Genomic DNA, 17,228 nt, shown 5'->3' on the forward strand with positions numbered 1-17,228 from the left:
GGGAGCCCACTTTTCACCCTCCCTCCTCCCACCCTCTGTCCCTCCTCCACCTTCCTCGCTCTCTTCCTCCTTTCTCTCTCCAACTGACAACCATTTATCACCTTGCACCATCACTCCCACTAGATTATTTGATAAATATTTGCTTAATTGGTTGAATCTTATAATTTGGTGGCCCTGGCTCGTGGGTGTTCCAGGGATGATTCAGAGCCTGCACAACCCCTCCCCGGACCCCCTCCCCCCACCGTCCAGAAGGAGAGGTAGGACGGAGGACGTGCATGCAGACATGCCTGTGGTGGGGGGCCCAATCTGGGAGGGATGTGCAGCCACCACCTCCTCCCCCCACCGCCCTGTCCTCAGCTCCCTGCTCCACTCTTAAGAACCCCCCCTCCTCCTAAACCCGGTTGGCCAGCGCTGCCTGTGCATAACACACATATGGGATGGATTTAATGGATGTGTTGATTCAAATCCCATCTCTTTAGGATTTGTCCCCCCACCTTCTTTGGAAAGGCTTTCAGGAAGTTTCCAAATGAAACCCAACACACCTGGACACAATCAGTGACACACGTGTCCGTGTGTGTCTATAGAGAGACGCGGGTGTACTCTGTGTTATATGGATGTCTCGACACGTACGTGGTCGATCCAACTGAGTCGAGATACCGAGAGGAAGAGAGACAGAGATAGAGGCAGAGACAGTACTCCCCAAGTGTCTTCATCCCCACTTCTAGAAGGACCCGGGGCGCTGCTGCCTTCAGAGGCTGCCCGGGCTCCTCCATCTGACCCACCCTGTCTGTCCGATCCTGTTTCCCAGGGCTTTGCATGGCCTGACCCCTTTCGTCTCCCCATGTCCTTCCCCACGTTGCCCTGAGCCGTGTCCTCCTTGTCAGCCCAAGCTCTGCTCCTGAGTCTCTCAGTGCCTTCTCTGAATACACAGCCTGTGGCACCCATGGTGCCTGGCCCACTGGGGACTCCCTGGCATCTGCCCACACTGCGCTGGCCGTTGCCTCTCAGACCCGCAAGTCTTTGGAGATGAAGCCCTGGCCTTTCCCTTCTTTGTTAGCCCCCCATGGTGCTTAGGCACTCTTAAACCTCTCCGCTCATTGGAATCTCCTGTGAGGCTTTAAACAAAATGCTCTGGAGCCCCCCTGAGCTGAGTCACATGCTAGAGGTGGGGATCCTAACTCAGCCCAGGCTGAGGACCACCGGCCTAGGAAAGACGGCACTTATGGAACAGATACCACATGCCTGTCGCTGACTGGTCCCAGGCTTAGTACTTACAAGGAGCCTGTGCAGTATTCAAAAGCTGCTTCTGCTCTCAGGTAAGGCCAGTCTTGCTTGCACTCCTGTTTCCACTCTGGAGCAGGATGCGGTTAGGTGCAGGTAACAAGGCAAGGCTTCAAGGAAGAGGCTGAGCATACAAGGAGGAATATGATGCTCCAGATGAACCTGGAGTAGTGGGAAGCAGTCCCTGGTGTAAGGGACACAGGTGCACCAAAAGATGGGAACACAAGAGATGGAGAGGGAAGGGGGTTCATGAGAAGAGAAGAGGTCAGAGCACAAAGATAGGTCGGGAAAGATGGGAGCTCTTGCCGCAAGGCAAAAACGCACTGGTCCAGTGGGGCTGTGGGACTCAAAGATTTGTGCAGCTTTTTTGTTTGTGGGATACCTCTGAGGAATGGTACTGGTGCCATGTGTCTACTGAGGAGGACTTTCAGGGAGGAGGCACGATGCTAGGGACCTGAGTCCTCCACAGCCTCCAGTGTGCATCGAAGAGCCCAATCATTGAGGCTGCCCCTGCAGAGCTCCTAGGGTGCCAGGGTGGGAATGGGGGTCACCCCGGTGGTGAGAAGAGACAGGAGGACCCTCTGTCATGCTCCCCAGCATCTCAGAGCCTTCATTGCCTTTCTGCTCCACTAGGCAGCTTGCAGGGGGCACACAGAAGCCCCTGACTCTTCTGGAGTCCTGAGACAGCTGGAGAAGCTGGAGACTTGGGGCACATTGGGGGTCCTTTTCCAGGGGTGCCTCTCAGGATCTGGAGCATGCAGGGGAGCCCCTTCCCAGTGTTGAGGTTGGGAGTGAGGTTTGGCTCTAACTCCGTTTCCCTCCACAAATCAGGTCAGACTCTCATGTGTGGGTTTATTCACCCAGAACCCAACCGCCAAGGCCAAGGGATCAGCATTCTTGGTTTTGCCCTCAGATCTCCCTAGAGATCTCCATGGAGGGAACCTTTTCCTCCCCACCTCCATCCAGGAAACAAGTGAAGAGGCGACAAAAAATACAGAATTTGATTTCCCGTGCAAACATACCATGAAATATTTATGAAGCATGACTTGAATAATTAATAGTTTCTCACAACTTTAAAACATGTCTCCATGTCATCCTCTGCTCACCCCAGAATAATCCCCCCCCAAGCCTGCCACTGCAGAGCCAACAGGGATTCCTCACTTGTATCCCTTCTAGAACCCCATCTACTGGGGGGGGGGGGGAGATGGAGTCAAAGTCATCTATCTTTGACTCCATCTCTAGGACCAGCCTTACCTCCCGCAGACTATCCCTCTCTTTCCCCTCCAGACAATGGAGCAAAAGCATCATTTGTGGGAGGTGACCCCATTACAGAAGCAGAGAACCAGCAGGTGCCTTTGAGATAACTCGTTTTGACCCAGCTCTCTGATGTTATGGTCAGAGAGGTTACAGGACCTGTTCCGGGTCACACAGCAAGATCTAGGCAGAGCTAAGAAACCAGGGCTCTTTCCAGGGCCTCACCCCACCCTGGTCCAGGGCTCCGTTTGGGCCAGTAACAGCGCTAGACTGAAGCATGCCTTAGCTTTGGGTGCAGGGGGATGCCAGGCTCGGGCTCTGCAGGGACCCGGTGGGCAGCAGGGCATGTGGGCCCTGCCAGCATGCAGGGTAGACACTGTGTGCACCGGTCAGCAAGTTGCCCAGGCTCTTTCTCTCCTTCTGAGGTGTTAGGAATGGAGGCCTCTCCTGGGGAGCAGGCCTGCCGGCCGGGAGCTCAGTAGGTTCAACTTTTGGTGTGGAATTCTTTAAGGGATCAGGGAGAGATAAATCTTCATTTTTTTTTTTTTTGAATACTTGTATACCTGTGTTTATTTTTTTTAATTTTTTTCTTTTTTATAAATTTATTTTTTATTGGTGTTCAATTTGCCAACATGTAGAATAACACCCAGTGCTCATCCCGTCAAGTGCCCCCCTCAGTGCCCGTCACCCAGTCACACCCCCCCCCACCCTCCTCCCCTTCCACTACCCCTAGTTCCTTTCCCAGAGTTAGGAGTCTCTCATGTTCTGTCTCCCTTTCTGATATTTCTTCATTTAAATGCAGATACAGGCTTCTCACCTGGGACGAGGAAAGTTTTTTCCATTAAAATGCTAATGAAAGAACAAACCACAACTCCAAATCCTCAGCTCTCAGGTGCCCCCTCTCATCATCCCATCCTCACTCAATCCACTGACCCTTCTTGGCTTCTCTTCCTGGGTTTTCCTGGGGTCTTCAGGACCCACTGCTCTGGCCTCTGGGTGTTTGGGCAGCCCTCTGGAAGAGCCAGCCCCGTGGAAGGAGCAGATCACCTTCTCAAAAACAATTGAGGAGATGCTAGAGAGCCAGAGCTCTGGAGTCAGATCTGAGATGGGCCGCTTTTTAGCTGGGTGAATCTCTTCTGTAAAATGGGTACTAACACCTACCTTGTAGAATGGATTGGGAAAATAAATTATATAGACATGGATGAGGAAATAAAGCCTGCCAGTTAGAACCGCAGCACGCAGCAGCTGTTATTATTACTGTGATTATATAGAGGTATAAACCCGCAGGTCCAGAATGTTGCTTCTCCCCACAAGCCCAGTAGGACTCCGCGGGCTCTTTGGGAGGCCACTGTTACTGAGCAACTCCGGGAGCGGGGTGCTGCCCCTTCAGACCCTGTCCCAGTCGTGTCTCAGGCCACATCCTTTCCTACACAGACGCTAACTCTCTCGGACCTGAAGCCCAAACGGGGGCCCATGTCCGGGGGCACCCAAGTGACCATCACAGGCACCAACCTAAACGCGGGCAGCAACGTGGTGGTGATGTTCGGGAAGCAGCCCTGCCTCTTCCACAGGTAACGCACCTCCAGGCAGGCCTCAGGGGCTCACAGCCCAGAAGGTGGGGTGGGCAGGGCTGCCCCAGGGCAGCAGGCGGACTCCAGGGCTCACTCACCTCTTGGAAGTACTTTCTCCTCCCTGAGAAAGGGGCCCTTTGCTTTGAGGGAAGATGGTATGGGCATACCTGGCTGTGGGTGTCTGGGGCTCAGTCTGGAGCCCTGCCAGGCAGCCCTTCCCTAGATGGGCCATTCATGCTGTTGCCTGCCATTTAGCCTCTGTGCCCCAACACCGACCACTGATACAGAACCCTGGGGTTCCATGGACACACTTGGGAATCTAGAGCCCCTGCCCCCTGCCGCAGAGCCAGTCAGGACTGCTGAGACCTGCCAGGGGCCCCCTAGCCCAGCTGGCTGAGATTGAACGTCCCGAGGGCCGCCAGCTCTCTCTCCCCCTGGTTGCACCCTCCAGGCTCAGGAGGGCACGGCCTCCATAAGCCAGGCACCTCGGGGATAGCAAGGAGGCCAGGGCTTCATCTGATGCAGGACTCAGGGACGTGGTGGGGATGTGACATTCCACACATGGTTCCCCGGGGCCAGAACCATGCTGAGGGTTGCGATAGATCTGAAGTCAGGCCAAGGGTAAAGAAAAAAAAATCCTTCTGACACTTGCTGAAATAGGAAGGAAGAGTTTACTAAGGACTATTGCAATGGGTGTCAGAAAGGAATAAGGCTTCACTCCAAACATGCCAAAGACAGCTGGGGATTTATAGCCACCGGCAGAGCGAGGGGTGCGCGCGGGGGGAGGGGGTGGGCTTAGGGGTCACTGATGTGATATTAACTATCGGTGGCAAGAATAGGAAAATTCTTGCTAAACTGACTTAATAGGATTCTTGCTGAAGGCAGCCCAGGGTGATCGGGGATCAAGGGTTGGAGAACTCTGGCTGACCTGACTTAGCAGGATTCTTGCTAAAAATGGGGCTTGGCAGGCCCAAGATGGGGCCCAAAGGATGAGGCCTCATTGAAAAGAGGTCTCCGAGGAGCCTGTTCACGATTTGGTCCAGGAGAGGGTCTTTAGGGCCTGGAGGCAGTGTGCCCCGTGGCCTCCGAGGCCCTGCAGACAGGGCAGGGGTGGGCCCTGGCCTTGGACCACTGTCCCCGCCAACACCCAGGAGCCCAGCTCCATGTCTGCCCTCCCTGCAGACGTTCTCCATCCTACATCATCTGCAACACCACATCCTCAGATGAGGTCCTGGAAATGAAGGTGATGGTGCAAGTGGACAAGGCCAGTATCCACCAGGACCTGTTCTTCCAGTACGTGGAGGACCCCACCATCGTGCGGATCGAGCCAGAGTGGAGCATAGTCAGGTAGGGGCGGCCCTGACCTAGGGTTTCCTTCCCCGACTGTCAAGAGCCAAGGACAGCTCTGGGGCCCGGGTCTGCTTGGAAGACTGATGACCCGGGGTTGGTTCAGAGCACCGCCCCCTGGACCATACCTTCCTGCCAGGGCACCCTCCTTTCACTGAGAATACCTCTGAGTGGGACCCAGACCCAGAGCCCAAGCTCTGGTCAGCAAGAGCCCATGGCCCCTAATCTGAGGATTTGGTGTATGTGCCTGGAGGCCATGATACCCTCACAGTGACTGCGGGGGGTGCCAGGCCTGTTCCCAAATACGGGTGATAATTCCAGTCCTGCTGAGGGATGTAGGAGAAAGAGTAAGATCAGATCCAACTTCTCCTTGGCCTAAAGCAAACAGCATGTCCTTACCACCAGGGTCCAATTCGAATGCCCATCCTCTGGATTTCTATAACCTCCTGCCATCCCTCTGTCATGCTCTGTCATGATCTCGAGTTGTCTGCTTGCTTCGCCCCTCCCTCTACTGCACACTCCTCAGGGGCAGGGACTGGGTCTTGTTCCCTGTTCTTTCCATGGGGCCAGCATGTGTATAGAGAGCATATGTCCTGGGAGGCAGCCAGGGATGTGCTGTTACAGGAAGACCCTCCAGTGCCACCTCTCACTCAGCCGTACACCAGCTACGTAACTTCCCAGGGTCTCCTCTTGACAGATTCACCATGGGGGGCTTTGGAAATTCCAGGGTCCCTGGGGCCCCTCTCAGTCCCCTGCTTGGTGGGGCTCCAGCATGTGGCATCTCACTTCAGGGAGGGAACTGCAGGAGTGCTGCTCTGGTCCCTGGAGGATAGATCGTAAGGAGAAGCTGCTGCACAGAGCATTCTGGCAGCAAGGCCCCTGCTGACCATTGGGAGACTGCTGAGTGGGGGCCTAGGGGGAGTGCAACAGGACTTGGGGTGGAAAGGACTGAGCTTGGCCCAGCCAAACGTCCTCAGGTTACTTAACATCTCTGGGCCTGTGGCTTCTCATCTGTCGACTCCCTTCCGGGACACTGGGAGGGCTAAGCCAGATGCATATGCACAGTGCTGCGCCTGGCTCAACTCTCCACCACTGCCTCTGGCTGAGTCCTCAGCCCTCCTCACTGTTGGCTTCAGTTCTAGAAGGCATCTGGCATCGGGGGATGGGGGAAGGCAAGAAGATGTAGTTCTCATGGCTGAAGCAGGGGGCAGGGACAAGTCCAGTCCAGAGAATAATCTTTTAAAATAGGGGTCAGGAGACTCCAACCTGAGGGCCAGATCTGGCCATCACCACCTTTTATAAATAAAGTTTTATTGGAACACAGCCATGCTCCTTCGTATATGTTTTGTCTATAGCTGCTTTCTCACCACAGCAGCAGAGTTGAGTAATTGCAACAGACCATATGGCCTGGAAGCCTAAAATATTTACTCTCTGGCCCTTTCCAGGAATGTTTGCCACCCCCGGCCTTAAACCCATGAAAGACAGGCAGCCTTTGTGGAGATGAGATTGGTTATCCTCAGCCGTTACTCCGTAAAAGCCAAACTTAATAAGCTTTGGCCATGATTTTAAAGTAGATGACTATAAGGCACAGAAAGCAGGAAAGAGTCTGTAGGAAGCTATTCTGGGATTTGTCCCCAGGGCCAGGTGAATCCAGGAAGTTGGTGTAGCCCTCCGTCTAGACAAACTCAGCAGCTCCCTGAGGAACTCACAGCCTAGTTTAAGTCAGCTCTTCCTCAAGTTGCTGTCATGGAAATAGAGGCTGCGTCCTTCCTGGCACCCAGAGGCCAACCCTGAACCACGTTCCTGACAAGAGGGAGGTTGGAAGCACGTTCTGGGCCTGCCAGCCGGCTCTAGAACTTTTGCTGCAGTGAACAAATTCTCTGATGGGGCGAGGCTCTGCCAAGTGTGGCTTTGCATTGCTCACAACAGCCTGGGCTCTGCACGCATGAACAGTGATGTGGGGGGTCCGTTCTCAAACGTGGATTGAATTGGCGATTAAGAAGATTGGGAGATGGCCAGATAGCAGAATCTCATTCTGGAACGCAGCCACGGGCAGAAGAGCCTGTCAGGGTTTTATAGGAATCTTCTTGCATGTATGTGCGTGCCCTGTGCACGTGCTATGCGTGTGCGTGTGTGTGAGTGGGAAGGCAGGTGGAGGGCAAGAGAAAGCCAGGGAACAACTGGGAGTGTAGCGATGGGTAGAGATGCAGAGAGGTAGAAATGAATATGGGCGACAGGGATTCTTCACTCACCAAGCTTACGACTGTTTCAGATAGTAGGACTCTTCTTGAAGATACTTCTTGATGGTAGGGACAATGACTTGTCACTTCCTTTGAGTAGGCCCCCAGGAAGTCAGCCCCTGCCCCATGTCAGCTTCTCAGAGCCCTCTAGATAACAATGGCACCCAGGTTTTTTTTGGAAAGCTACACAAAGAATCTCCTGCTCCCTCCTCACCCATACCTGGCTGACACCCAGGCTACAGGAGACCCGAGTCTCAGAACATGCGCTGTTTGCCTTCCTACATGAGGTTCCTGGGTGTCTGGGCTTCTGCCTTTCCCAGACCTCAGCAGACTGAAGCCCAGAGTCAAACTGTGGTGATGGTCCCGGGGAGAAGACTGTGCTCAGACCCTGGAGGGTCTGGTGGGGGACATTCGGGAGGAAGGCTTTCCTTAGGCCAAAGTCAGTGTGAAAATCTCCCTGTGACTGGCAAGGGCCTTGGGAGAGAAACCGGGGGGCTGCAGAGAAGCATCTGACTCAAGCAAGCCTCCAAGGATGCCAAGCTGAGTGCAGGATGGCCACAGACATCTGGTCATCACTGGTTCCCTTGGCTGCTTAGAACTCATCCTTCTTATTATTCAGTCAGTTTGCTACCATTGTCCCCGTGAACAGTATCACGCGTCCTGGTTGGCATAGCCTTTAATGCCAGAGCCTCATCATCATCATCATCACAGTTGTCAAGTGCCCTGTGCTGACACGCCTCCTTTTCTCCCCCACCCCATCAGTGGCAACACACCCATTGCCGTATGGGGGACGCACCTGGACCTCATACAGAATCCCCAGATCCGTGCCAAGCATGGAGGGAAGGAGCACATCAATGTGAGTCCAGGGCTGGCAGGGGGCCATGGGGCTGTCCACACAAGATGTCACTTTCCCAAAGGGTGTGGGAAATCCCAAGTAGGGCAGGTCCCCCGGACACAGATGACCCATTGGAGCTCTGGGATGGTGAGATGAGGGAGCAGACATGAGGGCATTTTTATACCTTGGGATATGGGCAGGGAGAAGCAATTGCTTCTGGGGGGTCTGGGGTTCCATTCCCTTATTCCTCCAACTTTCGGACCCCCAGGGCTGTTCCTTAGCTTAGAGAGAGCCTAGTCACTGCCACAACTGCTGTGGGCACAGGCACTCCTTGAGTGGCCAGCTTCTATGGTCCTGGCTGCACAGGGGCGGTGGCCCATCCTTAACTGTCCCGTCAACACCATGCGGTGCGATCGCACTAAGGAAGCCCTGGTGGGTGTGTTGGGGCTGTGTGGGCCCAGACACTGCATGGTCTTCCCTCTCTGGCCCCTCTAGCTCTGTGAGGTTCTGAATGCTACTGAGATGACCTGCCAGGCTCCAGCCCTCGCTCTGGGGCCCGACCACCAGTCCGACCTGACCGAGAGGCCCGAGGAGTTTGGCTTCATCCTGGACAACGTCCAGTCATTGCTCATCCTCAACAAGACTAACTTCACCTACTACCCCAACCCCGTGTTCGAGGCCTTTGGGCCCTCGGGAATCCTGGAGCTCAAGCCCGGCACCCCCATCATCCTGAAGGTAGAGCGAGGTGGTGGGCAGGAGGCGGGAAGCAAGGAAGCTGCTGCATGGAACAGGGAGGCTTTCCAAGTCACAGAGAGAAGCCAGAAGTCATGGGCTCCAGTCCAACTTCATAATCGGAGCCCCTAGCAGAGGTTGTGTCATAGTCCAGAGTATGAGAAACTCCACTGTCTCTGAGTTTGTATTAAGAGGCAGACTCTCTTTAGAGGCCACAGAGACCTGATCAGGGCAGCTGGATCCATCCTGGCCATCTGACTCCCAGGCTTTCTCTGTCCCCTGAGTCCAGGACCTGGGAGGTCAAAGGCTCATGATCCTTCCTCCCATGTAGCCCTTTGCAAACCACAGTATAGGGTTTCTTTGGAGCACGGGTTGCAAATCAGTTATAGCACCCATGACAATTCCAATCAACTGGGAGTGATTGACCCCAACACTGCGTTGAGAAGGGTTGAGGCTGCATTTGGTTAGGCTAAAGAGTGCCTTGATTACGGGCCCCACTGAGGAAAGGAAATGGTAGTGTAAGTGCCACAAAGTTTTTGGAAGGTGGACTCTCCACCAGCTCACCAGCAGGACGGGACCTCTGGGCGGGAGGATGTGGCCTCCAGCCAGTCGCTGTGGTCCAGACTCTGGGGTGCCAACTGGGGCTTCCTTGTGCCTCCCAGGGCAAGAACCTGATCCCACCCGTGGCCGGGGGCAATGTGAAGCTGAACTACACGGTGCTGGTGGGGGAGAAGCCGTGCACTGTGACCGTGTCGGATGTGCAGCTGCTCTGCGAGTCCCCCAACCTCATCGGCAGGCACAAAGTCATGGTGAGCCTGGCAGAGGGTGCTGGGGGATGCGTGATGGCTGAGGTGGGCACGAGGGATGCCAGAGTGTGAGCAGACCAGCTCCACCCTGGGCACCAGGGCTTTCCGGGGGAATCCTTATGCTCATCCTACTCATCCTCTTATGGAGCAAGGCAAAGCTGCGTTAATATGATGTGCTCGGCGCCTGTTACAGGCAGGGCCCGGGCAGGGCAGGACGACTGTTGGCAGCATAACCTCATACTCCGTGCCTCGGTCCTTATGCTGGGATGAGTCTCAGGGAGCCAGTCATCGAAGTCATGTCAGACTTCTTGAGGTCCCAGTTGTGTGCTGTGTCCTTATGAAGATGACAGTGCTGGTCCTGAGTACTGTGCAGCATCCCATCTCTGGGCCCCCCAGACCCATCCCTCAGCCCCCACACACCCCCCAGCGGTTCTTACAAGAGCCAGTGATGATGGTTCTCCTCCCTGGAGCCCTTTCCGTCTGTCCCCCCACCCCGCCTGTGGCCAGTTCATCAAGGTCCTGGGCCTGCTCCCCCCTTGCCCCAGCTCTGTGCCAGCTCCCAGCTTCCTGTCGCCTGCTGTGCCCCCAGGCCCGCGTCGGTGGCATGGAGTACTCCCCGGGGATGGTGTACGTGGCCCCAGACAGCCCGCTCAGCCTGCCTGCCATCGTCAGCATCGCCGTGGCAGGAGGCCTCCTGGTCATCTTCATCGTCGCCGTCCTCATCGCCTACAAACGCAAGTCCCGCGAAAGCGACCTCACGCTGAAGCGGCTGCAGATGCAGATGGACAATCTGGAGTCGCGCGTGGCCCTGGAGTGCAAAGAAGGTACCGGGGGACCGGGGGCCATGGTCTGACCTCTAACTCTGGCCTCTGAGCTGGTGTCCAGACCCGACCCAGATCCCAGCAGACCCACCCCCTCCCCTGGTTCCCCAGGTCAGGCTGGGGTGGTCTTGAACCCCAGAAGGGCAGCTCACAGCCACAAATCCTGAATCCTGGCCGCCGGGGTTTTACACTCCCCTCTCGGGAGGGAGCTTGGGGTATCTTGACACACAACACGTTCAGCAACCTTGAGCTCCCCGCCTTTAGGCTGTAGGGCTGATTTGAGGTTTAGAGGGAAGCGGGTTGCACAGCTTGTATTTTTAAAAATTACTGACACCACCGTGATGTGAAGTCAGCGACGCTAAATCTAGGAAGGAAACCTAGGAGTCAGAGTCTTGTCGCCCCCAGGGTATCATTTCGTGAGTCACCCTGGGAGGGTCTGAGTGGGTTCTTTGCTGTGGACTTTTTTCTCGGAGTCCATGGGCCCGTACCTGGGGCTCTACCAGCAGGGAAGCCGCGGCTCCGTCTGATGGGGAAGCGCATCCGTCCCATCCCTCACTACACCCTTCGCTGTCAACACGGCATCTGCCTTGTGGGACTGTTAATTACTGCCTTTTATTATATTTACGCTGCTTAATTTTTTTTCTCCGCAATGTACTCTTCCCTCTAATTAGGTGTAGTGATTAGAATCTCTTTTATGTGTGGCGGGCGCAAGGCTTTGAATGTTGGAGGCGCCTAGTGACTTGAAGGAAAGCTGTACCAGCCGCCAGCCGAGCACCCCGACTGGGAGGGGCCTGGGAGGGGAGTGCGAAGCCAGGTTCCTCTGAGAACGTTCTGGAGGAGACATCAGCCTCCAGATAGGGAGTCCAGCCGAGGAGTGTCAGTGGAGGCACCCGGAGAGGGCCTTGGTTCTGGCTCGGGAGAGAGCCATTCTGCACCATGAGATTAGCCCCAAAAGGATGTGTCAGGGGAGCCCAGGACCGGCCCTGGGCGGTGTAAGGGGCAGCATGGGTCCAGGCAAGGTGAGTCCCCAGAGCCCTGACTGTAAGCCAGGACGTCACCCACACATACACCCAGAAGAGGCCCCGCCTAGGCCCTTCGCTGATGAAACACACACTCACTGCCACACACACACACACACACACACACTCGGATGATATACACATGCCACTAATGCCACGCACACATTACATGCATCCACACACGCATGTTCCTCACTCAGCACATGCGGGAGTGCTCATCAGGCTTTAGGTGACCGCACATGCCAAAAATCTTAGTGACCCCCCCCCAATACATGCAAGTACCCACACCTTGGTGTAAGTTCCACACGGATGCATTAGGGCTGCTCTGCCTTCTGAGTCACTCGCCTTGATGGGGACACCCTGCATCAGTGTGACCAAGGGTGCGGAAACAGCAGCAGCGCGGGAGAGGGTCCACGGAGCCAGTGCAGGGGGCCGGGTGGTGCTTGGTTGTTGTGCCAGATAAGAAGCCCCGCTATCCTCAAGGGCCAGAAACCTGAGATCCAGAGGCCCGAGGTGGCATTGGGGGGGCACAGGGGGCCCTGGCCGCAGGGCCTGGGGCAGCCGTGCTGTGTTCATGTGATCCGCAGAGCCCACGGAATACTTTTCCCTATTCTTGTGCTGATTTCAATATTAGGAAGTATCGTTGACTCAGTGCCCACTGGCTGTTCTTTGCCAGCATGGGTTAATGCATCCGGGCTGTGTGTGTCATGCATGCATGTCAGTATGTGTACCTGTGCCCAGGAGAAAGGCAGAGCAGGGAAGGGCCTGGTGCCTCCTCTCTAACTGCCTCCCAGGGTGGACAGCAGCCTGGGGGGAGGGCCGTGCTCTGGACTGAGGGTGCTTACAGCTTGGGTACCGTGTAAACACCTGGGTCGGGTGCTGGACTTTCTTGGGGCCCAGAGAGAAGGGGGCCTTGCAGCTCCACAACCATCCAGAAGCCTGAGCTGCCTCCACGGACAGCAGTGCCCACATGCAGGTCATAATTCACCATTGAGTGGCATCACCTTGAGGAAGGAAGGACAAAGATATGCCCCACACATCTATCCAGAAGGAATCTATTAATGTGGCATAGCTTCGTCTGGTCCCACTGGGTGGTTGATGGCTCCTGTGAGCCACCTGGCCCCAAGCTGGGACTGCAGAAGAAATTGTTCTTAACTCATAAAAGGAAGACCGCTATAAACATGCTGAATTGGGAATAGACCCTCCGCCCTGGAACCTCTCCCCTCCCTCCCCCGTCCCCTGATAGTGGAGTCCCACCCCACCCCACCCCACCCCACCCCAGCATAGTCCGCAAACCAAAGCCCTTCATCTTCAGAGGGAGGCGGCCTTCAGGTCTCAGCAGCAGGACACATCTGTGGACAGCCCACCCCCATCCATGCTTTGGAAGGGATTTGGCCCAAGACCAGCTTCCTTGCACTACGTCTTCCTCCCCTTCCTGTGTCATTCACCCCAGCTACCTAAAACATCCCACATCATCCTGCACGCCTGCGGTCCATTGCCCATGTCTCCCTGGGGTTGGGGTGAGGATTCTGAGCAGTCAGACACGGGGGCCGCTCCAGTGAGCAGTCTCATGGCTTCCCTCTGTGCCAGCTTTTGCCGAGCTGCAGACGGACATCCACGAGCTGACAAGTGACCTGGATGGAGCTGGGATCCCCTTCCTGGACTACAGAACCTACACCATGCGGGTGCTGTTCCCCGGAATCGAAGACCACCCTGTGCTCCGAGACCTCGAGGTGAGAAGCCGTACCCGTGACCAAGCCTTGCCCCGTGAAGGTGTTATAGTGTGGAGAAGGGTCTCCGTGATCTTCAAGGGCAGGCACCCTGTTTGGAGGTGAGAAAGCTGAGGCCAGGGAGGGGACGTGACTGGTCTGAGGCTCCCCCCACTGGTCAGCGCCAGCCAGCCAGTCCCTCTGTAGGAAATGAGGCCACACCAGGGAGCCTCTGAGCCAAGTTGGGAGTAGATCTGGGCTCTAGGGGCCATGGACCCATTGAGAATTGAATGGAAGTTGAAGGGAAAAACTGTACCCATATGCAAAAGCCAGAGATGTGGCAGACAGACGGTGTCGTGTGTTCATTGGCCGCCTGTTTAGGAAACCACAGTGTAAGGGACTTAGGTACATAGTTGGCGCTCACTCAGTGTATGTGGAAAAGATAAGGGACGTGCTGGGAAGGGAGGTGGACGCATGAATGGTAGGAACATAACCGTCTTTTGTACCAGCAGGACCTCATCTTTTGAACATTTTATCCCACTTACCGTCTAGCATAGTATCTGGCTTATGCATATATTCATGTTACGCTTTGTTCCAAAAGGGATTTGGGATGACTTATAAAGATAAATACCAGAGAAAAGTGAAAAATACAAATGAGGAAACCAGGGCAAAATAATAATCATAAGGAATAATCTCTGCGAGTTGACGGCGTGCTAATCTAGTCTGCTTTTAAGTCCTTGGTTTGTGTGTGTGTTGATTGACGATCCCACAAGCGGTCTGAAGAAGGTGCACTCATTTTAGATGCAAGGAAACTAAAGTTTCAGGGAGAACTCTGGGGTCACCTGCTGGGAGGGGGCGGGGCCAGGATTTGAGTCTGGAAGTTAGACTCCAGGGTCTGTGCTCCTTAGGAGGAAAAGACTGCGTGTCACTGTCATGCCTGAGGGCTCTAGATTCTTATCAGGATGGATCAAACATCTCCAGCCAAAGCAAAAACAGAAAACGAGACAAACTCTGAGATTTACACCGTCCATGACATCACAACAGACCCCTCCCCCCCAGCTCAGCAGTGGCGCGGTTCTGCAGGTGTTGGCCCTGCGGGAATGTCTGCGTGGGCTGGCCGAGGGGATGGGGAGGCCGTGCACCTCTCCAGAGGCAGAGTGGGGCCCCGGGGACTCTGGAGCCCGCGTGCGTTTCTCCACAAACGTTTGTTAAATACAGCGTGCGCCCGTGTGCGGAGGCCTGTTCCCCCCGGGCACGCTTCTCCAACGAGGGCAGGGGCACTTCCATGTGGAGGAGTGTCCCCTTGGCCCCTCAGGAGATAGCTACCAAGGGGCACTCCCAGAGGTCATAGACAGTGGGCCCTGCGTCCTCACTGAGAACACCGTCTACATCTTGATGTTCTAGCCATTTTCTTGGCCTCACTCTTCCTGCCTGTGTCCTCTCTCATTCTCTTTCATTTTTCTCTGCCATTTATTTTTTTGCCCAGCCTCATTTTTACTTGCTTCAAAATACCAGGGTGTTTGGTCCCTTGAAGACTCTGCACTTTGCATATGCACTTGCACCTCGAGATTCTCAGAGTCTCCAGCCTGGCTTGGCACTCACTGAACACACCCCCAAGGGCAGTGCGCTCCCAAGGACTGCCCGGGGCGGGGGCAGGACGGTCACAGGGCTCCTTCCTGCACAGGACCTCACGGGTGGTGGTGCAGGGTGAACGCTGCCGTGCTCCAGATGGCATCACTCATAGGGGACACCTCTGGACTCCCTCAGTGTACAACCTGCCTCACTGTGTGCAGCAGCCCTGTTCACGGAGGACAAGAAGACAAATGATTCCCTCTCACCGCCCCTCCGAACCGTATACCAAGACGCTTGCCGAAAGCTGTTGGGAGCCCCCGCCACCAAGGCCAGCTTGGAGGCCTTGCTCCTGTGAGAAGCAAGATGGGGGCTGCTCCCCAACTCCTAGCCTTAGTCTTCAGGGCGGCACACAGCCGGGAACCCGGCTCGGCAAGCCAGGCTCAACAAACAGAAACCCCCAGCCAGCACCCTCACCCCCACCCCCGCCCTCAGAGCCTTGCATGGAGCCAGCTCCCTGCTTCCCTGGGGCCGCACTGGCCCTGTCTGCCTTGTTCCTGACCTGAGGTACCCCCGGACACAGGCTTCCGGGCCAGCAAGCTCCACACTTTGCCAGAAAACCTCAAGAGCTTTGCTCAGCACCACCTTAGAGATCCATAATTTCTGCACTTCCCAGTGACACCACCTATGCCCTGGGCTGAACATGCACGAGGGCACCCCAGAGTTACTGACTCCCCTTCTCCATCTGTCTGTCATGGGTGTCAGACGAACCCAGCCCTGGGAGGGCTGAGGGGGGCCTTGAGAACCAGGGCTGCTGGGTTGTCGTCACCTGAGCAGCCTGTGTGACCTCCAAGCTCTTCGGTGCACAACCTGGACACCCTGCCCCCGCCCCACCCTGTTCCTCTGGCCCCCGTTACAGATTACACCATGTCCGACCGTGACCCGATTCCTCATCCAGCACATTCAGCTTTGCCCTCAGACCTGAGTCTTCTCCTTCTTCCTTGCCTCCATCATGTGGGGAGACGTTTAGTTCCCACCCTCCTGCTCGTGAGGGAGTGAGCAGCCACCTCCACACACCTCCATGAGCTGGAGCCGCTGGGATGGCTGACTGTCAGGCACAGGCTGACTCAGGTCACACAGCTTTCCTCATTTTGAATCGTGGTAAAATCCGCATCACATAAAATTGACCATATCAATGATTTGTTCGTGTTACAGCTCAGAGTCAGTGCGTACACGCTCGCTGCACTGCGACCATCACCACCAGCCGTCTCCGGAGGGTTTTCATCTTCCCCACATGCTACCGCGTCCCCATTACACATTAGCCCCCCATCCTCTCCCCCAGAAACCGCCCTTCGACTTCCTGTTTCTGTGAATTTGAAGACTCAGGGCACCTCGTGGACATGGAATCATGTAGTATTTGTCCTTCTGGGATGGGTTTATTTCACTTAGCAAAGTGTTTTCAAGGTTCACCCCGATGGTAGCACATGACAGGATTGCTCTCCTCTTTAAGCCGGAGCAATAGCCTGTTGTAGGTTTGCAGCACCTTTTGTTTGTCTCCTTATCTGTCAGCAAGCACTTGGGCTGCTTCCACCTGTTGGCTACCCTGCATGATGCCGCTAAGAACGTGGGTGTACAGGTATCTGCTTGAGCTCCTGCTTCCACCTTTTGGGTATATACCCAGGACATACGACTTTTCATTTCCATTAGACTTGCTGATTAATTGACCAAAATCAGCTTTTCCTCTCCCACCCGAGCCTGCGGATTCACACAATCCAGGACTCTTGCCTGGATTGGTCTTTGCTGATTTGTTTCCAGCCCTGTCTTACCACTGGAATAGTTTCTCTCTGTTGGCTTTCTGAAAATGGAAATATTCCCAGGGAAGCCACTGACGAATCTAAAGCAATGTTTCGCAACCCTTGCAGCCGTTGGGATAGCTGCCCACTGGCTGGGCACGGGCGGTCGGTGTGTGAGAGGAAGCAAATGTTGTCTGACTTCAGTCTGTCCTGGACACAGGCCACCCATCCCCCTCTTTTGTGACCATCAG

The 17,228-nt window shown here is 55.3% G+C and overlaps 1 protein-coding gene across 4 annotated transcripts in view; it reads left to right on the forward strand.

Annotated features, from left to right (window-relative positions):
- The window catches only part of PLXNA4 (plexin A4), a 427,913-nt gene that overhangs the window by 365,366 nt on the left and 45,319 nt on the right, over positions 1-17,228 (forward strand). For all 4 annotated transcript variants that reach the window (XM_038556478.1, XM_038556477.1, XM_038556480.1 and 1 more), the window contains exons 15-21: positions 3,970-4,106; positions 5,289-5,453; positions 8,456-8,549; positions 9,024-9,263; positions 9,923-10,069; positions 10,656-10,890; positions 13,497-13,639. In XM_038556478.1, the coding sequence (XP_038412406.1) occupies positions 3,970-4,106; positions 5,289-5,453; positions 8,456-8,549; positions 9,024-9,263; positions 9,923-10,069; positions 10,656-10,890; positions 13,497-13,639 (1,161 nt within the window). The remainder of the gene's footprint in view (positions 1-3,969; positions 4,107-5,288; positions 5,454-8,455; positions 8,550-9,023; positions 9,264-9,922; positions 10,070-10,655; positions 10,891-13,496; positions 13,640-17,228) is intronic.

This window comes from Canis lupus, chromosome 14 (genome assembly GCF_011100685.1).
Source record: "Canis lupus familiaris isolate Mischka breed German Shepherd chromosome 14, alternate assembly UU_Cfam_GSD_1.0, whole genome shotgun sequence".
Lineage (NCBI taxonomy): Eukaryota > Metazoa > Chordata > Mammalia > Carnivora > Canidae > Canis > Canis lupus.